The sequence below is a fragment of the Carcharodon carcharias genome, chromosome 9 (genome assembly GCF_017639515.1).
Source record: "Carcharodon carcharias isolate sCarCar2 chromosome 9, sCarCar2.pri, whole genome shotgun sequence".
Taxonomy (NCBI): Eukaryota; Metazoa; Chordata; class Chondrichthyes; order Lamniformes; family Lamnidae; genus Carcharodon; species Carcharodon carcharias.
The window spans coordinates 53719533-53742998 of NC_054475.1; the positions used below are offsets into that span (position 1 = coordinate 53719533).

General features: G+C 42.1%; 1 protein-coding gene across 2 annotated transcripts in view; it reads right to left on the reverse strand.

The window, feature by feature from the left end:
• The window catches only part of LOC121281895 (peptidyl-prolyl cis-trans isomerase FKBP5-like), a 257052-nt gene that overhangs the window by 63407 nt on the left and 170179 nt on the right, over nt 1–23466 (reverse strand). For both annotated transcript variants that reach the window (XM_041195034.1, XM_041195035.1), the window contains exon 2: nt 11783–11927. In XM_041195034.1, coding sequence (XP_041050968.1) covers nt 11783–11927 — 145 coding nt within the window. The remainder of the gene's footprint in view (nt 1–11782; nt 11928–23466) is intronic.

Consider the following 23466-nt stretch of genomic DNA (forward strand, 5'->3'; position numbering starts at 1 on the left):
AAGAGCTGAAGGAGTCTGGAACTCTTCCACAAATGGCAATTGATGATAGATCGATTGTTAACTTTAAATTTGAAATTGATGGATTTTTGTTATCCAAAGGTACTGAGGCATATCAGCAAAGGCAGCTAGATGGAGTTAAGTCGCAGTTCAGCCATGAGCTCAAATGAATGGCAGAAAAGGCTCAAGGAGCTAAATGCCCTACGCCTGTTCCTATGATGACCTGCTTCTATGCAGTATACTCCATGTAATTCTACGCAATCTATGTTACAAAGGATGGACTTACTGAACCCCACTCCCAGCAGAATCAAAGGAAATGTGGGTCACAGCAATATGAGACTTGTAGCCCTGATTCTCTGATATTGGCCTTAAGCATAGCTTCCAGCTGGGAGCAAGGAATCAGTCAACTCACCCCTCAGTCTCTTTTACAACGTGAGGGTGTTCAACAGTTTTCAATCTTATTGTAATGTTGAAACAGTATTTTTCAATTATTGGTCTGGATCTTCTCAGGAGTGGCAATCATTGTTGGATTACCACACAATTCAAATTTTCATCTACAAAGTGATGAAGCAGGTTCACCTCGACATCGGCATCTCCTCCAAAGCCAGAAGCATCATGAACGCGTTCGTGAACAATGGTTTCAAGCGCATCGCTGATGAAGCTTACGTCAAGCGCAGCACTATTAGCTCCCGGGAGATCCAGACCGCCGTGCACCTGCTGCTGCCCGGGGAACCAGCCAAGCACGCTGTGTCAGAAGGTACAGAGGCGGTGACCAAACACACCAGCTCCAAGTAAAACTCCCCAGTGGACTGGAGAACACATACAAAGAGCCAAGCACTGACACAATAGACAGTATACAATGAGTAACTTCAAACAATAAGAATGACCATGTAGTGTCCTGTCAGGAACATGTACATGAGGTGATTGACAAACCAGAAAATGACGACTTGCACAATGAGATGAAGAGCGGTGAACACGTTTTACACCATGAATCTCATGGAAAGCAGAGATGCCATCACGCCATCTGAAGTGTTTGCCAAGATTTAAATTATCTGTCCTAAGAAAGTTGCTAATTATTCATTATTGGCCAAGATTGATACAGAGGCAAGTGCCAACTTTCTACCCCTCAAATACAAAAAGACATGAAAGGCCATGGTGAAGCCTACTGCTGTGAAATCTTTAGCTCACAACGGTTCACTTAGTCCATGTGCAGGATCTATAGTCCTGGAGATGCAAGTACAATCGATCCTTCTGGTTGTCACAAATATTCTACATCATGGAGGCTAAAGGCCCAGTGATTTGCAGATTTACCGGCATGCCATAACCTCGCACTAGTAACAATTCTTATAATCAGTCAGACCTTACATGACAGATCAACCTCAGAAACTATTCCTGTCACCTCAGTTCATGACCTAACAACAAAATATTGAGAATGTTTTGACAAAATTGACAGTTTCAAGGGAGCTGCAACATTACGCTTGCAGGAGAATGCAAATCAATTCTGTCAGTTGATCCACCACACAAGTGCAGCATCCACATACAAGACAAATTGAAGATCAAGATAAATAAAATGGACAAAGACAGAAACATGAGAAGAGTACAAGAGCACACAGATTGGTGCGGCTCAATCACATGTCATAAGGGAGGACAGATCATTGAGAGTATGCCTCAATCCACAACATTTAAACGCAGCTTTGAAATGTTGTCCTTACAAAATACTCATGTTAGAAGAGTTAAATCTGAGATTTGCAGGTGCAAAATTCTTCTTGAAGCTTGATGGTCAGTACATCCCGTGGAGAAACCCCAAGAGCTTACTACATTTCATACCCCATTCAGACAATACTTTTTCAACAAATTTTGGGCTATCTGTTAGCCAGGATCTCTTTCAAGCTCATATGGACTGCATTACATGCACAGTGGCAAGGTGCACCTGTATTGCCAATGACATTGTCTTTGTGAGAAGAACAAAGCAAGAACATGAGTGATGGGAGCCTTTAAATCATTATAGCAACATGACAATTGGATAGCTGGGCCAGGGAGTAGTCGGGTCGGGTCAGGCGTTAGGCAGGTGGTGGGGGTAGGCAGTTGGCCAGAGTGTAGGTTGTCAGGAGGGGTAGTCAGGAGAGATGGTCAGGGGTGTTGATGTGGGGTAGGAGGAGGTAGTTGGGGGGGGCGGGGTCGGGTTAGTTGGGGCATCAAGATGGGAGTCAGAGTTTCAGCGTGAGTGATTGGGGGAGAATCAATTGTATAGTTACCCAGGAATTAGACTAGGTTTTAATCAGTCTAATATTTCCTAGGTAATTATTCATATAAGTACATCAGAACTGTCCCAAGTTTTTGACTAGAACTCAGAGTTGCAGATATTTGCAGAGACTCCAGGGAGCAGGGGAATTGCACATTGGAAGTTCAAACTTCCCAGAAAATTCCACAGAGCTCAGAGCGTCAGGACTACCACAGGGTCCCAACATGCATTGTGGGGGGTACATCCGGTGTCCAATGATCTGGAGGCCAGAAGATCTGTGTCAATATCTCTTCATAATAAAATCTCATCCATTAACTCTTTTTCTCTCTCCACAGACCTGCTGAGCATTTCCAGCATTTTCTGTTTTTATTTTAATTTATTACCCATTGGGTCAGCATTAAAAAGCTTGTGTTTCTTAACCTCAAATATCACATATCATCTGAAACTGTTATTGCAGCTTTCTACTGCTGAAAGCATGATTTACTGCAGCTGACAGACAACAAATACACAAGGTAGCATTGGCTAAGTTAATCTTCATCAGGCACATGTTATGGGGTGTTCATTGCACAGAGCTAGTTAAACATAAACCAGGAAATTGTTTCAGGACTGCAACTTTTGTTAACATTTTGTATGAACAAGAAGCCAATGCCAATGTTCAAGGAGCAAGGAGTGAATATCGATTCCGCATTAACTAGTAACTGATATCATCCTTGTGTGGATAATTCAGCAGTGGGTTAGACAGAGTAAATATTGAAGTTGGCCCCAGTTTCACAAAATGTTCTCAGTCTGGTATGTGCATCTACCCACCCCCGCTCCCCACCCCCCCACCCCATGTTTATGCAAAAAGAAAGACTTGCATTTATATAGCACTTTTCAGAACACCGGACATTTCAAAGCACTTCACTGGCAATGAAATACTTTTTGAATTGTGATCATTGTTGTAATGCAGGTAACACTTAAAACTTAACTCTAAATACAGAAATAAACACCTCAAGACCTATTCTAATTGAGCAAACACTACTTATGCCACTGCTGTTACCTTTCCTTTCCCCATTTGGTGGGATTTGATTAGTTTGTAGGAACCTAGATGTTATTGTCAAAGTCAAAATAACTTACAGTACCCTACAGATGTGGTAGCATAATGGTGTTGTCACTGGGCTAGCATTCTAGGATAATGCTCTGGAGACCTGGGTTTGAATGGTTGATGATTGAAATTTGAATCCAATAAATTGGAATTAAAAGTCTGATGATGACCATGAAACCATAGATAATTGTTGTTAAAATTCATCTGGTTAGAGAAGGAAATCTGCCATCCTTACCTGGTCTAGTCTACATGTGACTCCAGTTGGCTCTTAAATGCCCTCTAAACAAGGGCTATTAGGGATGGGCAATAAATGCTGGCCTAGCCACATCCCATGAACGAATAAAAAGAATGCAAACTTTCCTATAGTAGGGCTCATTCAGTATCAATGACTCGAGTATTTAATGATGCAGCATAGGCCTTGAGGCACATCTCTACCTCTGAGCTCTGAATTTGAGTCCCACCTCAGGGCTTGATGCCATAAGGAAAGTGCATTCACAACATGGCCAAACAGGTTGATCATCAACCTGCAAATCCTCTAATATGCCAATGGCGGTAAGGGCGGGAGAGATTCCTGGTCAGCCATGTGATGGAAAGAACTTTGGAGCCTCTACCATCATTATTCGTAGCTATAGACTACAATATGCACGTAAAAGTGCATGTTGTAATAGCAACTCAGACTGAGCGATCTGTAACACACCATAGCACTCATCATCCTGTAGAAATGTGTATTATGATCATAAAGGTTATTATTATCTATCACCAAATTTTATAAATCTTTGAAAATTGCTTTTCATTTTTAGTTTCACTCACCCAGGACATCTTTTGGTTACTTGTATTTCTATTCAGGATATTGAACTTGGATTTAAATACGTTCAGTAAACAATGAATTTTTGTTTCCTGTTCTACAACAATGAATTGGTAACATACACAGTCTCAACGTAGCAGTTTTTTTAAAGGTTTTCATTTTTAAAAATATATTCTTTCATGAGGTGTTAGCATTGCTGGCAAGGCCAGTGTTTGTTACCCATTCTTAATTTCCCTTGTGAAGATGACGGTGAGCTGCCTTCTTGAACCGCTGTAGACTGTGTGCTCTAGGTAAAACTACAGGCTGTTCAGAATAGAGATGACTGGAGAGTGACCAAAGGTCTTAAAATTATGAAAGTATTTGATCGGGTAGACGTGGAGAAGATGTTTCCAGTTATTTGTGCCCTGAACCAGGGACTATACACATGAGATAGTCACTAATAAATCCAATAGGGAATTCAGGAGAATCTTCTTTTATCAGAGAATGGTTAGAATGTGAAACTTGCCACCACAGGGCTTAGTTGAGGCAAATAACATGGATGCATTTAAGGGGAGACTAGATGAGCACTTGAAGGAGAAAGGAAAAGAAGAATACTTTGATGGGGTGCACGAGGAGGCTTGTGTGGAGCATGATTACAGGCATTGGCTTGTTGGGCTGAATGGCTTATTTCTGTGCTGTAAATACATTGCAATAATAGTAAGGATTTGTTGGCTATAAAAGTGCCACCTGGAGTGTCAGACAAGATATTTGTGCTCAGGTCACTGAACTGGGACTTGAATCCTCAACCTTCTGGCTCAGAGGTGAGAGTCAGGGCTGTTCATTTGCCTCACAGAGACGGACTTACTCCTCAGGGACTGGGACAGCAGGCAGGAGGAATATCAGTTATCTAGATTTGGAACCAGGGATCAGTCTGCTAAAGCACAATAATCGAAAGAAAAGTAATGGGTAAAGAAAGGGCCTAGGTCGGTCAGATATTTATTGTGTCAGTGCATCTGAGCATTCTGCATATCAGAAGCTCACCTGGTTTCCTTAGGGAGAGAGACTTCAATTATGTGGCGAGATTAGAGAGGCTTGGATTGGCCTCCTTAGAGCAGAGAAGAAGGGGATATTTATTAAGAGTGTTCAACATTATGAAGGTTGTGATGAAGTAAATATGGGAAAGTGTTTCCACTGGCAGATAGGTCAGTAACAAAAGAGCACACGTTTAAGATAATTGGTGAAAGAACCAGCGGTGAGACAGTTTTACAAATATTTTTAAACACAACATTTTGTCATGACCCAAAAGGGGCTGCTTGGAAGAGTGGCAGAAGCAGAGTTAGTCATAATTTTTAAAAGGGAATGCTTGACAAGATAAAGTTTACAGGACAATGAAGAAAGAGCGATGAAAGTAGTTAGCTCTTTCAAAAAAGCCAATGCAAGCACAATGGGCTAATTAGGCTCCTTCTCTGTGCTGTCTGATTCCATGATTCATTTCCCTTCTGAGCAAAGAACAATGGTCCAGTAGGTGAGAGGCCAATAAGCAAACCTTTTACAATGAAGAGCTGTGGCATCTGTTACTGTCAAGCCCAAGATTTACTGCTCTCTGTCAAGTCAGTTACATCTGTAGGAGGAAGCAGTTGGGTTGATAATACAGAGTGCTGCATGAGCATAGGCACAAATGAGACAATCTCATCTGCTACCATGAACTGGGCGTCACACTGGGTGAGCGCTGGGTCCACGCAGTGCTGGAGCTGAACTGTTCGACAGCATCAGCCAGTGAAGAAAGAGAACAGACCATTAATAATGAGGGGGCAAGGCTGGCAATAGGGGCAAGGGAGACAAAATAGAGATGGGGAGCAAGAAGGAAGAATGACATGGCAGATCCACTAGGACCTCCAGGACTGCTTCTCAGTTACCTCAGGAAAACAGTGTTAATGAGGGTGGCAGTGGCAATGGGGTGGGGGAGGGGGGGCAACGAACCATCTGAATGGGACCTTAAAAAGCCTTGTGCACGGTTTATGTGCCAGCTTTCAGATTCCTGCATATGGCTTAACCAGATCTTGGTGTACTGAGTGCCTTGGTCATGCTGAAGGCCCCAGGCTTCTGTGCTAGGTAATACAGAGGGCTGGGTCATAGAGCCATTTAACGGCACAAAAGGAGACCATTTGACCCATCAAGTCTATGCCAGCAATCCATTGAGCAATCCAGTCAGCCTCATTTCCATGTTCTATTCCCGTGGTCCTGCAACTTTATTTCCTGAAAGTGACAATCCAATTTCTTTTTGAAATCATTGATTGTTTCTGCTTGCGCCAACCTCAGAGGCAGCAAGATCCAGATCATTACTGTTCGCTGCATAAAAAAATTTACCCTCACTTTGCCCCTGCATTTCTTCTCCAAAAATATTAAATCTGTCTCCCCTAGTCCTTGTATCATCAACTATTGGAACAGTTTTACCTTGTCTACATGATCCAAACCTCTCATAATCTTGTATACCTTTATCCAATCTCCCCTCAATCACATTTGCTCCAAGGAGAACAATTGCAGCTCCTCCAACCTCCCCTTCTGGCTAAAATTCACCTTCCCTGGAACAATTCTGGTAAATTTTCTCTGCACCCAACTCCCTAAACCTGACTTGGGGGAAACTTCCCAATTGGTCTGATTTTCATTCTGGGAGGGGGATGGCTACTAACTGGAGCTTGGCCCGCCACCCACCCCGCCCCCCGGAAACAGTGTGGAGACAGGCACAGGAGTCTCTGAGTGCTGAGGCGGGCTGTTTAAAAAGTCCACCTTCGTGCTCTGGGACACCATTCTAGTTATAATAAAAAGAGTAAAGTCCTCTAGCCCTCACCCATTACACCCCCCCACTCCCAACACACTCCCCATGTCCATCCATGCTCATACCACCTCATGCCCCCCACACACCCCTCCCCATGGTCCCTCATACCCTCTATACCACCTCATGCCCTTCCACCTGCCCCAATGTATTGTCATACTCTCCATTCCAACTTAGTGCCAGTTTGTGCCAACCCATGTCCCCCCCCTCATCCCCATAACACTTTATAGCTCCTACACAAACTTAGTGGAAATTCACACCAACACATCACACCTCACCCACCACCCTTTTCCCTTACACCCTCCATGCCAACTCACCCAGTATCCATCATGGGCAGACCTCACGACCCATGCTGAGATGAAATAAAGTTCCAAGTACATATTACAGGCTTATTTTATTTTTACTTCCTATTGGAAACCTCATCCCACCCATAGATGAGGTTTCATGAAAAATCCAAAGGCTGCTTGGCCTTTTTGCCTGCCTAAAAACTGAACAGCTGGATGGACAGTGAAAAATCCAATTTAATTAATTGGTTGAGGCTCTTCATAGGCCTCTTATTTGTCGGCAGGTGTGCTGCCACCTCTTGTGCATGCCCGCCGAGCGAAATGTTGCGAGAGTGTACAATGGCGTCGGGACGTTGCCTGACGTCATCGTGCACAATTTTGCTCCATTTGGGTCAGGCGTGCGCCCGCCTGGCAAGACAATTCTGCCCAGAGTTTCAGAGGGTTGTAGATGCAGGGGAATTGCTCGTAGGAAGTCCAAATTCCTTGGGCAATTCCCACAGAATCCTTGCATTGGGACTTCTGTATGATCCCCTAGCGCATTTTCCGGGGTACCCACAGTGCACGACCATCTGCAGATCGGAAGGCCTGGGCCAATTTATTGTTGTGCCTCTTTTGCTTGCTTTGTTACTTTTGATTATTTGCTAAAATGGAGTGGGGATGCTGGACTTCAGCATCACAGAAACCCCAGCAGCATTATATAGAGAGGGGAGCTGTAATCATGATCAGCTGGACCAGCCAGAACATTCAGTTGAAGGTTAGCAGAAGAAATCAAACCCAACCAATGATGAACATCCCCAACACATAGTAAAAGATAAACAGCATCTAACTGTATTCTTGATAGAGAGGACAGCCAGTCTTGTTGAGCAAGTAAACATTCTCAGCAAATCATTCAGGAAGTCAAACTACCGCTCGCAACTGATGGATCAAAAGTTAAAACTGCACTAAGATGTGCTGTATCTGATAAGTTCATGCCAGAGATGTAATCTTTGGCAAAACAGAAAGAGTAAACGTTTTGCACTGAATGTTGGTAGATGTTTGTTGAACAAGCATACACGTGAAGTTTTTTTTACTTGTGTTGTTTGCAAAGCATTTTCAATTAAAATTAATGCATGTGATCAAAAAATTGTCACCATAGTCACACCTGTGGCAAGACAATTATTTTGATTGGCCAATATTTTTCTGTAACCAGTCCCTAGTCTTTTGAAAGAGTTCTCATTTAAGATTGGCTATGGTGCAATGGTGATCCCTGGTGTCCAGCATGAAAAGTGCTAATACGGGTTCCATTTTGTATTTTCATTTATCTCTTAGTCCTTCTTATTTCTCTAATCCACCTCCCAGTGACATTTTCAGGCTGAGAGCCAGCATCAGTGATGGAGGCAAACCTTACTCAATGATAGTGAAGCTGTTCTAAAGTCATAAATGCCAACCATTGGCACCTCTAGCTTTACCAATGTACAACCAACGTCAGTTTGTTTTAATGTCAAATGAAACAGTGAAAAGTGGCAGAGCAATGGTGATGAGAAAATACCTCAATGTAAAGGAGATGAGAAAAGGCTCTACTTCTATTTCATATAAATACTGTGGCTGCAAGAGCAAGTCAGAGGCTGGGAATTCTGTGGAGGGTAGCTCACCTCCTGAATCCCCTTTTGGACATGGCACATGTCAGGAGTGTGACAGAATACTCTCCATTTGTCTCAATAAGTGCAGCTCCCACAAAACTCAAGAAGCTCACAACATCCAGGATAAAGTACCTTGGATGATCAGCACCCAATAAACACGTTAAAAATTCACTCCCTCCACCACCAGCGCAAAGTGGCTGCAGTGTGTACTAGCTACAAAATGCACTGAAGCAACCCGCCAAACATCCTTTGACAGTATCTTCAAAACTGTGACCCCTACCACCTAGAACTCCCCTAGCAGCACTGTGGGAGTATCTACATCACATGGGCCACAGCAGTTTAAAAAAGGCAGCTCACCAACACTTTCTCAAAGGCAATTAGGGATAAGCAACAAATGCTGGCTTTGCCAGCGATGTTCACATCCCATGGACAAAGAAAAGGAAATTGGAGATTTTCGATTACTTTTCCACAGAAAGGATTTGGTGGAGAGCCAGGCTGTAGGAGAGGAAAATGAGAACTTTGTTTCAAATGTTGAACCTTTAAATAATTCACACAGGGTAAGAAAAGAAAAGCAGCCAGACAAAAGGGGGTTATTATGCTAACACCAGTTGTTCTCCCAAAGAATGTAAACAAGAAGCAATTTGTTCTCCTATCTTGTCTAACAAAGCTACACAGATGGATCTCTTTCTGGCTATGAGTAGGAGTTAAAACAGACAGAAACACGCAGGCAGTCAGAATGGTCCAGCTATGAATGCAATTGGGTTTTTAAAGCAGAAAGCTGTAGCAAGAACATTTCCTCATGGAGAGAAGAAAGGGTCAGTAGACTTAGAGTGGTCACTAGATGTTATTGGAGAATATTCTTCAAAGTCAGTTGGTCAACTCCTTTGAATTTATTTTCTTACATCTGCCTCACTCTCTCCTCCAAATATTTGTTGGCGCAATAGTCAGGTGTCCTGTGATCCCACTGCTGCTATGTCTAAAGAAGGCAACATCTCTGTAGTTTCAGAGAGGAAAGAATTGGACAGACGCAGCTACGTGCAGCCATTGTTTCTTCTCTATGGAATACAATGGCAGGAACTATGGGCGAAACCTTCTAGACTTAGCCCCTGCCAGAATGGTAGGACCATTTTCAGATTGGGGACCAGATTTCCTAACTGGCAGGCTTTGCCAAGGCAATACCAGTGCCTGCCTGGTCCACTGGGAAGGAGGTCTTGGTCCAGGAAGCTGCAGATGTCAGAAGCAACCTGGCATGAAAACCCAAGCCTCCTGAGGCACTGGTGCTCACACATGTTGGAAAAGTTGACCCTCTGCCTGTTGACCCTGTGTTCGGGGTTTTGCCTCCTCCCAGTTGGATGTTTGTCTATCCCCTCTGCCTGGTTTAGCAGCATGCAGTTGTGGAGAAGGTGTTTGGTGCTGCTGCTGGTATTGCTTTTGCTGTTGCCAGTGCAGTTGTAGTTGTGTGGTCTCTGCTTTTGCCTCTTTTCAGAGGTGAAAGATGGAGCTGCATAAACTGCTCCCATGCTGTGGTGAAGGCTGACAGCAGGAGAGTGCAGCTGCAGGTGACTGAAGTGCTGGACCAGGCGAAGTGACTTCCAAGATGTTGGTAATCACCTGCCAAGTGATAGCATTCTTTGAGAGAAGATGTGCTTTGAACAGCAGACTCTCAATGGCCATGGCTGGAGCTCTTCAGTGTAACTGATCAAAGGCTTCCCAGCTTGTCAGTTTCACTGAAGAAGGTCTTCCTACTGTGTACTGACCTCGGTGATACCGGTGTGTTGCTGACAGTTCCGCAAATCCTAAATTGAGGCTTAAAACAGGCCTTTCTCATGACCTCAATAAATTATCAGTAAGATCCAAGGAGGCTTTTTACTCATCTTCAATTCTGCCCTAGGGAAACCTGGAAGAGGGTGGAATGATGTTGGGATCTCAACGCAACACCAATTTCGGGGTTATTAACTCCTTAAACACCTGCAAACAACCTCACTGGCAACTGCACACCTCCCTGGGAAGATTACACCAGCCTGTCTTCTGCACATTGGCTATTTAGTCCTTTAGAGAATGCAACATCAATAACAACTATCATTTATATTGCACTGTTAATGTCGTAAAATGTCCCAAGGCACTATCAGACAAAAGCTCTCAATGAGCCACACAAGGAGGTACTAGGACAGATCAGCAAAAGCTTTGGCAAAGATGTAGGTTTGAAGGAAAATATTAAAATGGGAGGAGAGGTAGAGAGGTTTATGGGGGCAATTTCAGACCTCCGGCAGGTAAAGGCCCAGCTTCCAATGGTGTGGTGAAAGAACTCATGGATCGACAAGAGGCCAGAATTGTGGCAGAGCAGTGATGGTGATGGGTTGCAGGGCAAGATGAGGTTACAGAAAGAGGGAGGGTGAGGCCATGTAGGGATTCGGGCTGAGGGATGGATTTGGTGATTAGGAAATGGAGTTTGTGGTGGGCACCGGAGGCAATGACCTCAGTCTTTGTCTCGAGGGAAACTCTACTTATTAAATCATAGTTGTAGAAGAAGCAGTGTGACAAATCAAAGGCATTGGAGGGATTGAGAAAAATGGTAATGAGGGAGATCTGATTGTGGTCAGCATACAGATAGAACCTGATGTTGTGATTTCTAGTGACATCACCAAAGGGGCAGCATGTAGATTAAAAATAGAAGGAGGTAATGGTAGATCCTTCAGGAACAGTGCAAGAGCAGGAAATCTTGGCCTATCAATGAAAATGGCTGAAGTTGCACTGTTTACTGTGTGACATCTAGCAGCCATAAAGCTCCATCCCTTGTATTTAGACTACAGAAGGCCAATAGTAACCATTGTGCTTTCATTTAGCTTCTGCAGTATCAGTCAGTACATGTCTACAGTGTCAGACAGTACATGGCTACAGTATCAGGCAATACATGGCTAGGGTTAATAGAAAGCACTTACCTTTTCCCAGATCAAAAACAAATTGCTCATTTCTCTCTCTACTTGAATCAAATATTTTTCCATTTAATAGGGTCCCAGTGTAATGGACATGCACTTTATCACCTATCATTGGAGACTCGTCATCAATGCCTGCTTTCTTGACAACCTGTAAGAAGCACAAAAATGTTATATGACAAAAACAGTGAAGAGGCTGACTAACCACTGTAAAATCAGAGCTATTTCAACTGTTACTAAGACTCAGCCTCTTCTTAAACTTGGATTCTTTGCTCAGTCTACTTTTGCTTCTGCTTCCTCTCTGTTACACTTGACATGTTAATGAGCTCCATTTGCATCATCTAATTTCATCAACTGTTGCTACGATGGGAAAGTTTGAAAGACACTGGTCACCGACATCACTCGGCATGTCATTTCGACAATAACAAACTTCAAGGTAAGGCTGGTATAAATCATATTCTTGGAGGAAAACTATAGTAATGCAAGGATAGTTGGAGAATGCAGCCACAGTATGAATCAGACTATGGGTTACCCTCTGACATTCTCTTCTGCAACCACATTAACTGTTAGTTCCAAATCTCTCTTAAAGACCAATGCTTAGAGAAAGGTGACCATCTTCTACATAGCTCCAAAATCTTCCATATATTGATTGGTGCCTGTCCATACACTGTGTACTTTAAACATCAGAGAACACTTCACACTATGTACTCCAAACACCAGAGAACACTGTCACACTGTATATTTCGGACACCAGAGAACACTGTCATACTGTGTACTTCAAACATTAGAGAACACACTCACACTGTGTACTTCAAACACCAGAGAACACTGTCACATGGTATACATCAGCATCATAGAAAACTGTTACAAGTTCAATCACCAGAGTACACTGTCACTGTACACTTCAAACATTAGAAAATACCATCACTCTGTGTACATCAAACAGCAGAGAACCAATGTCAAACTAAAAAGTACTGTCACACAGTATACTTAAAAAAAACAGAGAACATTGTTTCACTATGTTACTTTATAATGTATTGAAAATTGTATTGTGCATTTTGTCCATTTAAAGCTACCATATGCAGATACCAGCTAAAGAAGAAAAGACAAAGCAGAAACATGAAAGATTTTATATTTGGAAGGATTTAAGTTTCAAAGAGGTGTGAAAACAAGGGAACCTGAGAAGAAAGGGGAAATAAAGGTATTTTAGAGTCACTGTGGAAAACTTAAGGTAGCTGTGAGCTGTAGCTGTTTACTGTAGCTGAGCTGGGAGCTATTAGCTATAGCTCTGGGCTGGGAAAAGATGCATTTGAATCAGCCATCTGGTCAAGCCAGAAAAGTTTTGGACTGCGAAAAGCAGTCTCATTCTAAAGTTTTGGATTTCCACAGCAGATTGGGAGACAGTTTAAGTAATCATGCGATATGCCTCTATTAAAGCTACAGCAGTTTGCCTTGAGTAACATTACTGGATTTTTATACTTAAACATTTATAAGGGAGTGTAGCCTGGAAGGTGTTTACTTGTGGGTCTGACCAAGTGAAGAGTCCTTTTGAGGGAATGTTTTGTAAGACTAATTTTTAACTGTGTAATTATAATCTTGTATGTTTAAGTTTTCTTCTATTCTTGTTAATAAAACTTTTATTTTTAATTTTTAAAACCCTAAAAGTGTTACCGGACTTCTTGCTGCTAAGATCAGTACATCTTCTTCTCACTTTCAGAATACAAAACAACGGGTATGTCCTGTAAGCCAAGTTTCCCCCTGGGATTTGGTTTGCGCAGCAATTAACATCTGCTGTGGTTGTAACAAGATAGGGTAAGAATTTCAGCACTTACTTGACATTGATATTATTGAGAAAGTTGGGAATGAGCCTACCCCTTGGGTCTCACCCATAAAAGTTGTCAAGGAACCAAGGGAAAAATAGATTAGAATCAGGGTTGATATGCATTCACCAAACCAAGAAAGGCACTTGACACTGACAATCAATGATACCATAGAGAAAGTGAATGGTGCTAAACAATTCTCAAAACTTGACCTCAATGCAGGCTACCATCAAAGCAAACTTGCTGAAGTATTGAGGTATTTTACAGTATTCTCCATTCTATTGGGTTGTTTCAAACAAGAGGCTTAACTTGGGAGTCAACTCAGCAACTAAGTTATTTCAGCACATGATTCAGTCTGTACTGTAAGGACTTGAAGGCACATTGAACATCAGTGACCTCAATGTGAGACCAAATGTAATATTTCCATATTTGCTGATGACACAAAACTAGATGAGAATGTAAGTTGTGAGGAGGATTTAAGGAGACTTCAAGGGATTTGAACAGGCTAAGTGAGTGGGCAAGAGCTTGACATATGGAATATAATGTGAATAAGTGTGAAGTTATCCACTTTGGTATAAAAAAACAGAAAGGTAGAGTATGTCTTAAACGCTGAGAGCTTGAGAAGTGTTGATGTCCAAAGGGACCTGGGTGGCCTTGTTCATGAGTCACTAAAAGTTAGCATGCAGGTGCAGCAAACAATTAGGAAGGCAAATGGTTTGTTGGCCTTCATGGCAAGGGGATTTGAGTACCGGAGTAAAGATGTCTTGCTGGAATTGTATAGAGCCTTGGTGATGTTGCACCTGGAATATTGTGTACAGTTTTGGTCTCCTTATCTAAGGAAGAAAGCACTTTCAATAGAGGGCGTGCAAAGGAGGTTCAGCAGACTAATCCCCGGGATGGCAGGATTGTCTTATGAGGAAACATTGAGGAAACTGGGCTCTAGAGTTTCGAAGAATGAGAGGTGATCTCATTGAATCTTACAAAATTCTTACAGGGTTTGACAGGGTAAATGTAGGTAGGGTGTTCCCCTGTCTGCGGGGAGGAGAAGGTCTAGAACCAGGGGGGACAGTTTCAGAATAATGGGCAGGCCATTTAAGATTGAGCTGAAGAGGAATTTCTGCACTCAGAGGATGCTAAATCTTTGGAATCCTCTATCAAAGAGAGGGCTTTGGAAGCTCAATCATTGAGCACGTTCAAAACAGAAATTGATAGACTTCTGGATACTAATGATATCAAGGTATATGGGGAAAGTACAGGAAAGTGGCGCTGAGGTAGATGGTCAGCCATGATTTACATGAATGGCGGTATAGGCCATACTGTCCCCTTCAAACAACAGAGAACATTGACACATGCACTCTTAAGGCAAAAGAGAACAATGTTACATCGTGTACTTCAAAGACCAGAAAGCAACAGCACACTAAGTAATTCGAACTGAGAACAATGTCACACTGCATATAACAAATATGACACATTTCAGGCACACTATCTATTCACACACCAGAGAACAATGTAAAATTGCAATTAAGCTTGGGAGAACATCCTCACACTGTGTACATCAGCATATGAGAACAATCTCACACTGTGTACATCAGCAACAGAGAACAATCTCACACTGTGTACATCAACACCAGAGAACAATCTCACATTGTGTACATCAGCACCAGAGAACAATCTCACACTGTGTACATCAACACCTGAGGACAATCTCACACTGTGTACATCAGCACCAGAGGACACTGTCACATTGTGTACATGGGCACAAGAGAACATTGTCACATGGTGGACATTGGCACCAGAGAACACTGTCACACTATGTACATCAGCAACAGAGAACACTATCACACTGTGCACATCAGCACAAGAGAACACTATCACACTGTGCACTAAAAACTAAAGAGAACACTGTCACACTGTATACATTAGCACCAGAGAACACCATCACGTTGTGTACATGGGCACAAGAGAACATTGTCACATGGTGTACATCAGCACCAAAGAAAGCTGCCACATTCTGTAAATCAGCACAATAGCACACTGTGAAACTGTGTACATCAGCTCCAAAGAATACTGTCAAATTGTGTACATCAGCACCAGAGACCACTGTCACAGTGTGTACGTCAGCACCAGAGAACACTATTACACTGTGTGCATCAGCACCAGAGAACTCTCACACTGTATACATCAACGCAATAGAGCACTGTCACACTGTGTACATCAGCATAAGAATAAACTATCACACTGTGTACATCAACAAAAGAGAACACTGTCACACTGTGTACATCAGCACCAGAAAACACTGTCACATTGTGTACATTGGCATCAGAGAACACTGTCACACTGTATACATCAACACAAGAGCCCACTGTCACACTGTGTACATCAGCACAAGAATAAACTATCATACTGTGTACATCAACACAAGAGCGCACTGTCACACTGTGTACATCAGCACCAGAGAACATTTCACACTGTGTACATCATACGAACATATGAGTTAGGAGCAGGATTAGGCCACCCTGTCTCTCAAGCCTGAACTGCCATTTAATATGATCATAGCTGATCTGCATGTAACCTCAGCCCGACATTCCTGCCTACCCTGATAATCCTTGTTAATCAAGAATCAATCTAGCTCTGCCTGTGTATGAAAAATAATTATAATAAAGTGTAAAGAGCGGGGATACTAGAGTAATTAATAATTTGAATAAAATATGATAGTGATGGAAGGATGGGTGATGTGTTGCTGCTGCAACATATGGGAACTGCTGGACACCATGGTGATCCAGAGGGAACACATCTGTACCAGATATTTATGGCTCGAGGAACTTCAGATTTGAGTTAAGGAGCTGGAGTCCATGCTGCAGACATTGTGCCACATCAGGGAGGGGGGAAGTTATCTGGAAATTTTGCTCCAGGAGGTGGTCACACCCCTCAGATTAGGTCATTCAGATTTGGTCTGTGATCAGGGACAGGAGGGTCAGACTGCAGGTGAAGCAGGTATGGGGTCCCAGGGGGTAGCCTTCGAGGAGCCTTGGCCCCTGCAACTGTCCAACGGTTACAGGGTTCTTGCAAGCTGTGTGGACAAGAGCAGGAAGTGCAGGGAAGATGAGTGAACTGAACATGGTACCATGGTACAAGGAGCCATTCAAGTGGGGGAAGGAAATAGGACCACATTAGTGGTAGGGGACAGTACAATTAGGGGGATGGACGCTGTCCTCTGCAGCCATGAGCATCAGCTCCGATGGCTATGTTACCTGCCAGGGTTAAGGACATCTCTTCAGGGCTGGAGAGGAGCTCAGAGTGGGAGGGGAGGGATCCAGTTGTCATCGTCCACGCTTGTGCCAATGACATTGATGGGACTAGAAAGGAGATTCTGCTGAATGAATTTGAACAGTTAGGAGCTAAATTAAAAAGCTGAACCTCCAAGGTAAGACTCTCGGGATTACTACTTGAGCCACAAGCAAACTGGTATAGAGTAAATAAAGGCAAAGAGTTAAATGTGTGGCTCAAAGATTGGTGTGGGAAGAATGGGTTTCAATTCATGGGGCACTGGCACCAGTACTGGGGTAGAAGGGAGCTGTCCTGGTGGGACGGGCTTCAATTGAACCGTGCTGGGACCAGTACCCAGGTGAACCAAATAACTAGGGCTGTAGAGAGGGCTTTAAACTAAATAGAGGGGAGAAGGGTTCTGGAGAGGGGATATGTAGGCTTATAAAGCAAAAGGATATGGCAGCTTTGCAGGGCAGCTATTTAGATTATGATACCCAGAGTGTGATAGGAATAGCAGAGTGTTCAAACATAAAAAAAAGCAACAAATAGGGTCAAAGGGGGAAAAAAATGGTAAAAAGGCTAAATTAATAGTTCTTTACTCAAATACACGTAGTATTCAAAACAAAATTAATGAATTAACGACACAAATAGAGGTTTATGGGCATGCTTTTATAACCATTATGGAGCTATGTTACAAGGAGATCGAAGCTTGGGACTAAATATTCAGGGGTATGTGACTTTTCGAAAGGACAGGCAGGAAGGAAAGGGTGGTGGGGTAGCTTTTTTAGTAGGAGATGGGATAAGTATGATAGCAAGAAATGACCTTGGATCGGAAGTTGTAGAATTCATATAGGTGGAGGTAAGAAATAACAAGGGGAAGAAGACATTGGTGAGAGTAGTCTATAGGCTCCCGGACAGTAGCTATATTGTAGGACAGAGAATAAATCAGGAGATAATGAGGGCATGTAAAAAAGGCAGTACATTAATCATGGGTGACTTTAATCTTCATGTAGATTGGGAAAATCAAATTGATAGAGACAGACACAAGCAAGAATTCATAGAGTGTATTCAGGACAGTTTCTTCAAATAATATGTTGTGGATCCAACCAGGGATCAGGCTATTTTGGATCTGGTAATGTATAATGAGGCAGGTTTAATAAATAATCTCAGAGTAAAAGATACCTTTGGAAACAGTGACCATAATATAGTAAAATTTAGCATTCAGTTTGAGAGTGAGAAACTTGGGTTGGAAACAACTGTGCTAAACTTAAATAAGGATAATTACAAAGGAATGAGGGCAGAGTTGGCTGGAGTGCACTGGGATAGAATTTTAGCAGAAAAAAACGGTTGATGAACAACGACCTACATTTAAGAAAATAGTTCATGACTCAAAATAAAGATATATTCCATTGAGGAAGAAGGATTCAAGGAAGGGCATAAACCAACCATGGTTAACCAAGGAAGTTAAGGAAAGTATCAAATTAAAATAAAATACATACGATGTGGTAAAGATTAGTGGTAAACCAGAGGATTGGGAAAGTTTTAAAAACCAACATAAGATGACCAAAAAATAATAAAGAGGGAGAAAATAAACTGGGAATAAACTAGCAAGTAATATAAAAATGGTCAATAAGAACTTCTTTAAATACATAGAAGGGAAGAGAGAGACCAAAGTGAATGTAGGGCCCTTACGGAATGAGGCTGGGGAAATAATAATGAGGGACCAGGAAATGGCAGAGGAGTTGAATGAATACTTTGCTTCAGTCTTCATGGTAGAAGACACTAATAGCATTCCAATACAAAATGATCAAGGGGCAAAAGAGGCGGTGGAAATAAATACTATAACTATCACTAGAGAAAAAGTACAAGGGGAACTAATGGGGCTAAAGGCGGATAAGTCCCCTGGACCTGATGGGTTGCGTCATAGGATATTAAAGGAAGTAGCAACAGAGATAGTGGATGCACTGGTAGTAATCTTCCAAGAATCCTTAGATTGTTGAAAAGTCCCAGAGGATTGGAAAACTGCCAATGTGACACCCTTATTCAAAAAGGGAGGGAAACAAAAAACAGGTAACTTTAGGCCAGTTAGCTTAACATCTGTCATTGGGAAAATGTTAAAGTCTATTATAAAGGATGTTATAGCAGAGCATTTAAAATTACATAATCTAATCAAGCAGATCTAATCATGGCTTCATGAAGGGGAAATCATGCCTCACAAATTTATTAGAATTCTTTGAGGAGGTAACTCGCTGGCTAGATAAAGGGGAACCAGTAGATGTAATATATTTGGATTTCTGAAAGGCGTTCAATAAGGTACCACACGTAAGGCTACTTAATAAGATAAGAGTCCATGGCATTGGATATATTAGCATGGATAGAGGGTTGGCTAACTAATAGAAGACAGAGAGTTGGGATAAGGGGGCCATTTTCAGGATGGAGTACCATAGGGATCAGTGCTGGGACCTCAATTATTTACAATATATATTAATGACTTAGATAGGGAAAGTGAATGTGCTATTGCCAGATTTGCGGATGACAGGAAAATAGATGGGAAGGCAAGTGGTGAGGATGACACAAAGAGTCTACAGAGTGATATAGACAGGTTACGTGAATGGGCAAAAAAGTGGCAGATGGAGTATAATGTGGGAAAAGATGGAAAATTATGCACTTTAGCAGGTTGAATAGAGGAGCTGAATATTATTTAAATGGAGAAAGACTGCCGAAGGCTCCAGCACAGAGGGATTTGGGAGTCCTTGTGCATGATTCAAAAAGCTAACATACAAGTTCAGCAGGTAATAGGGAAGGCAAATGGGATGATGGCCTTTATTTCAAAGGGAATGAAGCATAAAAATAGAGAAATGTTGCTAAAACTATACAAGGCACTAGTTAGACCACACCTAGAATACTGTGAACAGTTTTGGTCCCCTTATCTAAGGAAAGATATACTGGCATTGGAGGCAGTCCAGAGAAGGTTCACTTGGTTGATCCCGGGAATGGAGAGATTTTCTTATGAGGAGAGGATGAGTAGGTTGGACCTGTTCCCATTGGAATCTAGAAGAATGAGAGGCGACCTTATTGAAACATATAAGATTTTTAGGGGGCTTGACAGGGTAGATGCTGAGAGGTTGTTTCCCCTTGTGGGGAGAGTTTAGGACCAGAGGGTGTAATCTCACAGTAAGGGGATGCCCATTTAAAACAGAGATTAGGAGGAATTTCTTCTCTCAGAGGGTAGTAAATCTGTGGAATTCTTTACCGCAGAAGACTGTAGAGGCTGGGTCGTTAAATATATTCAAGAGGGAGATAGACAGATTTTTAATCAGTAAGGGAATCAAGAGTTATGGGGAGAAGGCAGGAAAATGGAGTTGAGGATTATCAGATTAGCCATGATCTCATTGAATGGCAGAGCAGACTCGATGGGCTGAATGGCCTACTTCTGCTCCTACATCTTATGGTTTTATTTAAAGAATCTGCTTCCACCACCTTTTGAAGAAGAGAGTTCCAAAGACTCAATACCCTCTGAGAGAAAAAAAATTCACCTCATCTCTGTCTTAAATGAGTGACCCCTTATTTTGAAACAGTGGTGGATGTGTCCCTGTGTCGCACCACTCGTCACATCTTGCCAACCAGAAAAAGACCCACTTATGCCAACTCTCTGCTTCCTGTTAGCTAGCCAATCTTCTATCCATGCCAACATATTATCCCCTATATCATGTGCTTTTATTTTCTGCAATAACCTTTGATATGGCACTTTATCAAATGCCTTCTGGACATGAAAATACAGTTCATCCACCAGTTCCCCTTTATCCACAGCATTTGTGACTCCTTAGGAGAGCTCTGATAAATTGGTTAAACATGATTTCCCTTTTACAAAACCATGTTGACTTTGCCTGATGACCTTGAGCTTATCCAAGTGCTCTGCTTTAACATCTTTAATAATAGCTTGTAACATTTTCTCTATGATGGATGTTAGGCTAACTGGTCCATAGTTTCCTGCTTTCTGTCTCCCTCCCTTTTGAATAAACGAGTTACATTTGCTATTTTCCAATCTAGTGGAACCTTCCCCAAATCTAGGAAATTAAAACCAGTGCATTAGCTATCTGATTAGCCACTTCTTTCAAGACCTTATGCTGAAGTCCATCCAGACCTGGGGATTTGTCTGTCCGCAGCCCCAACAATTTGCTTAATACCACTTCCCTGGTGATTATGATTTTCCCGATTTCCTCCCTCCCTTCCATTTCCTGATTTACAGCTATTTCTGGGATGTTACTTGTGTCCTCCATAGTGGAGATCTGTTTAATTCATCCATTATCAATTCCCCCAACACACTCTCCATAGGACCAACACTCACTTTGTTAACTCTTCTCTTATTTAAATATCTACAGAAACTCCTACCATCCATCTTTATATTACTAGCTAGCTTTCTCTCATACTCTAATTTTTCCCTCCTTATTAATTTTCTCATCATCCTTTGCTGTTTCTTACATTCTTTCCAATCTTCTGACCTGCCACCTGTCTTTGCGTAATTATATGCGTTTTCTTTAAGTTTGGTATTGTCTTGACCTTTTTTAGTTAATCACGGATGGTGGGCACACCCCTTGGAATTTTTCTTTCTCATTGGAATGTATATTTTGTGCGTATTCTGTATTATCCCTTTAAATGTCTGTCACCGAACTACTATTGACCTATCCCTTAACCTCATTTGCCAGTTCACTTTAGCTAGTTCCACTTTCATGCCCTCATAATTGCCCTTATTTAAGTTTAAAATACTAGTTTTGGACGCACTCGTTTCTCCCTCAAAATGAATGTAAAATGTAATCATTATGATCACTGGTACCTAGGGGTGCCTTCATTAAGAGGTTATCAATTAATCCAATCTCATTACTCCATATCAGGTCTAGCATAGCCTGCTCTTTGGTTGGCTCCAGAATGTGCTGTTCTAAGAAACTATCCTGAAAACATTCTATGAATGCCTCATATTTGCTCCCTTTGTCCATTTGATTTTTTCAGTTTATCTGTAAATTAAAATCCCCCATGATGATTGCTGTACCTTTCTGGCAAGCTCCCATTATCTCTTCTTTTATACTCTGTCCTACTGTGTAGTTACAATTAGGGGGCCTGTACTCCAATCCTACAAGTGACTTCTTGTCTTTATCATTCCTCATCTCAACTCAAACCGCTTCTACATCCTGGCTTCCTGAAGTTAGGTCATCCCTTTCTAACGTGCTAATACCATAATTAATTAACAGATTAACAGTATAAAGCATCCAGGTAACTTTCCTCTTCCCTGATGTGTTGCAGAGTCTGCAGCTCAGCCTCCAGCTCAATGTCTCTGAGCCGAGGTTCCTCAGGCCACAAATACTTACTGCAAATGTGTTTGCCCTGGGTCACAATGTTATCCAGGAGTCCCCACATGCTGCAGCCTTGACACATCACCTGTCCTGCCATCCTTAATGTGTTTCAAATAATTACTTAATTATATTAATCACTTAATTATGTTGCTTTCCTATATATTTTATAAACTTCACCACAAAATCATGTCCTATTTTAAACCTTAGAGATAGAATAGAACTTACTAACTTACAAGATACTCACCAAACAGCCAGCTCCTTTCCCTGTAGTAGAGCAAGAATCAATTTCTATGCGGTGAGAATGATAGAAAGAGGCAATGAACAACTCCTTCATCAAACTTCCCCTCTCGCCAAACTCCAAGTCTTCACTCAGTTAGCTCAGCTACGATCCATTTGCCAAGGCTGCACTAAAGAACCCTGAATTTATAGTAAACTGAACTGGTGCTACAGTAGCCAAGTTCAACCAGTTAGCTAATGAACTACTCAACTCCGACAGCTGAAAGTGAGTTTACCCTGTCTAAACTGTAAGGAAGAATGAACTTAGCCTGCCCAGACAGTACTTTCCAGCTACTGCTAATGATAGGCTAGATTAGTTTTAAAAGCAAAATTTAGGAACAAAAATTAACACTTAAAATTAGCCTCCCACCAAAGTCCAAGTCCTCAGTCAGTTAGTTGGCTACATATCAGCACCAGAGAGTACTGCCACACTGTGTACATTAGCACCAGAGAACACTGTCACACTGTGTTCATCAGCATCAGAGAACACTGTTGTACTGTGTACATCAGCACCTAAGAATACTGTCACGCTGTGTACATCAGCACCAGAGAACACTGTCACACTGTGTACATCTGTACAAAAGAACACTAGCTCACTGGGTACATCAGCACAAGGGAAATTGTTACGCTATGTACACCAGCACCAGAGAACACCGTCACACAGTGTACATCAGCATAAGAGTACACTGTCACACAGTGTATACCAGGACAAAAGAACACTGTCACACTGTATACACCCGCACCAGTGAACACTGTCACACTGTGTACATCAGCATAAGAGTACACTGCCACATTATGTACACCATGAAAAGAGAACATTGTTACATTGTGAACTTCAGCACCAAAGAGTATTGTCAGAGGATGTACGTCACCACCAGGGAACATTGTCACACTGTGTACATCAGCACAAGAGAGCACAGTTACACTTTGTACATTAGCATGTGAGAACACTGTCACACTGTGTACATCAGCACAAGAG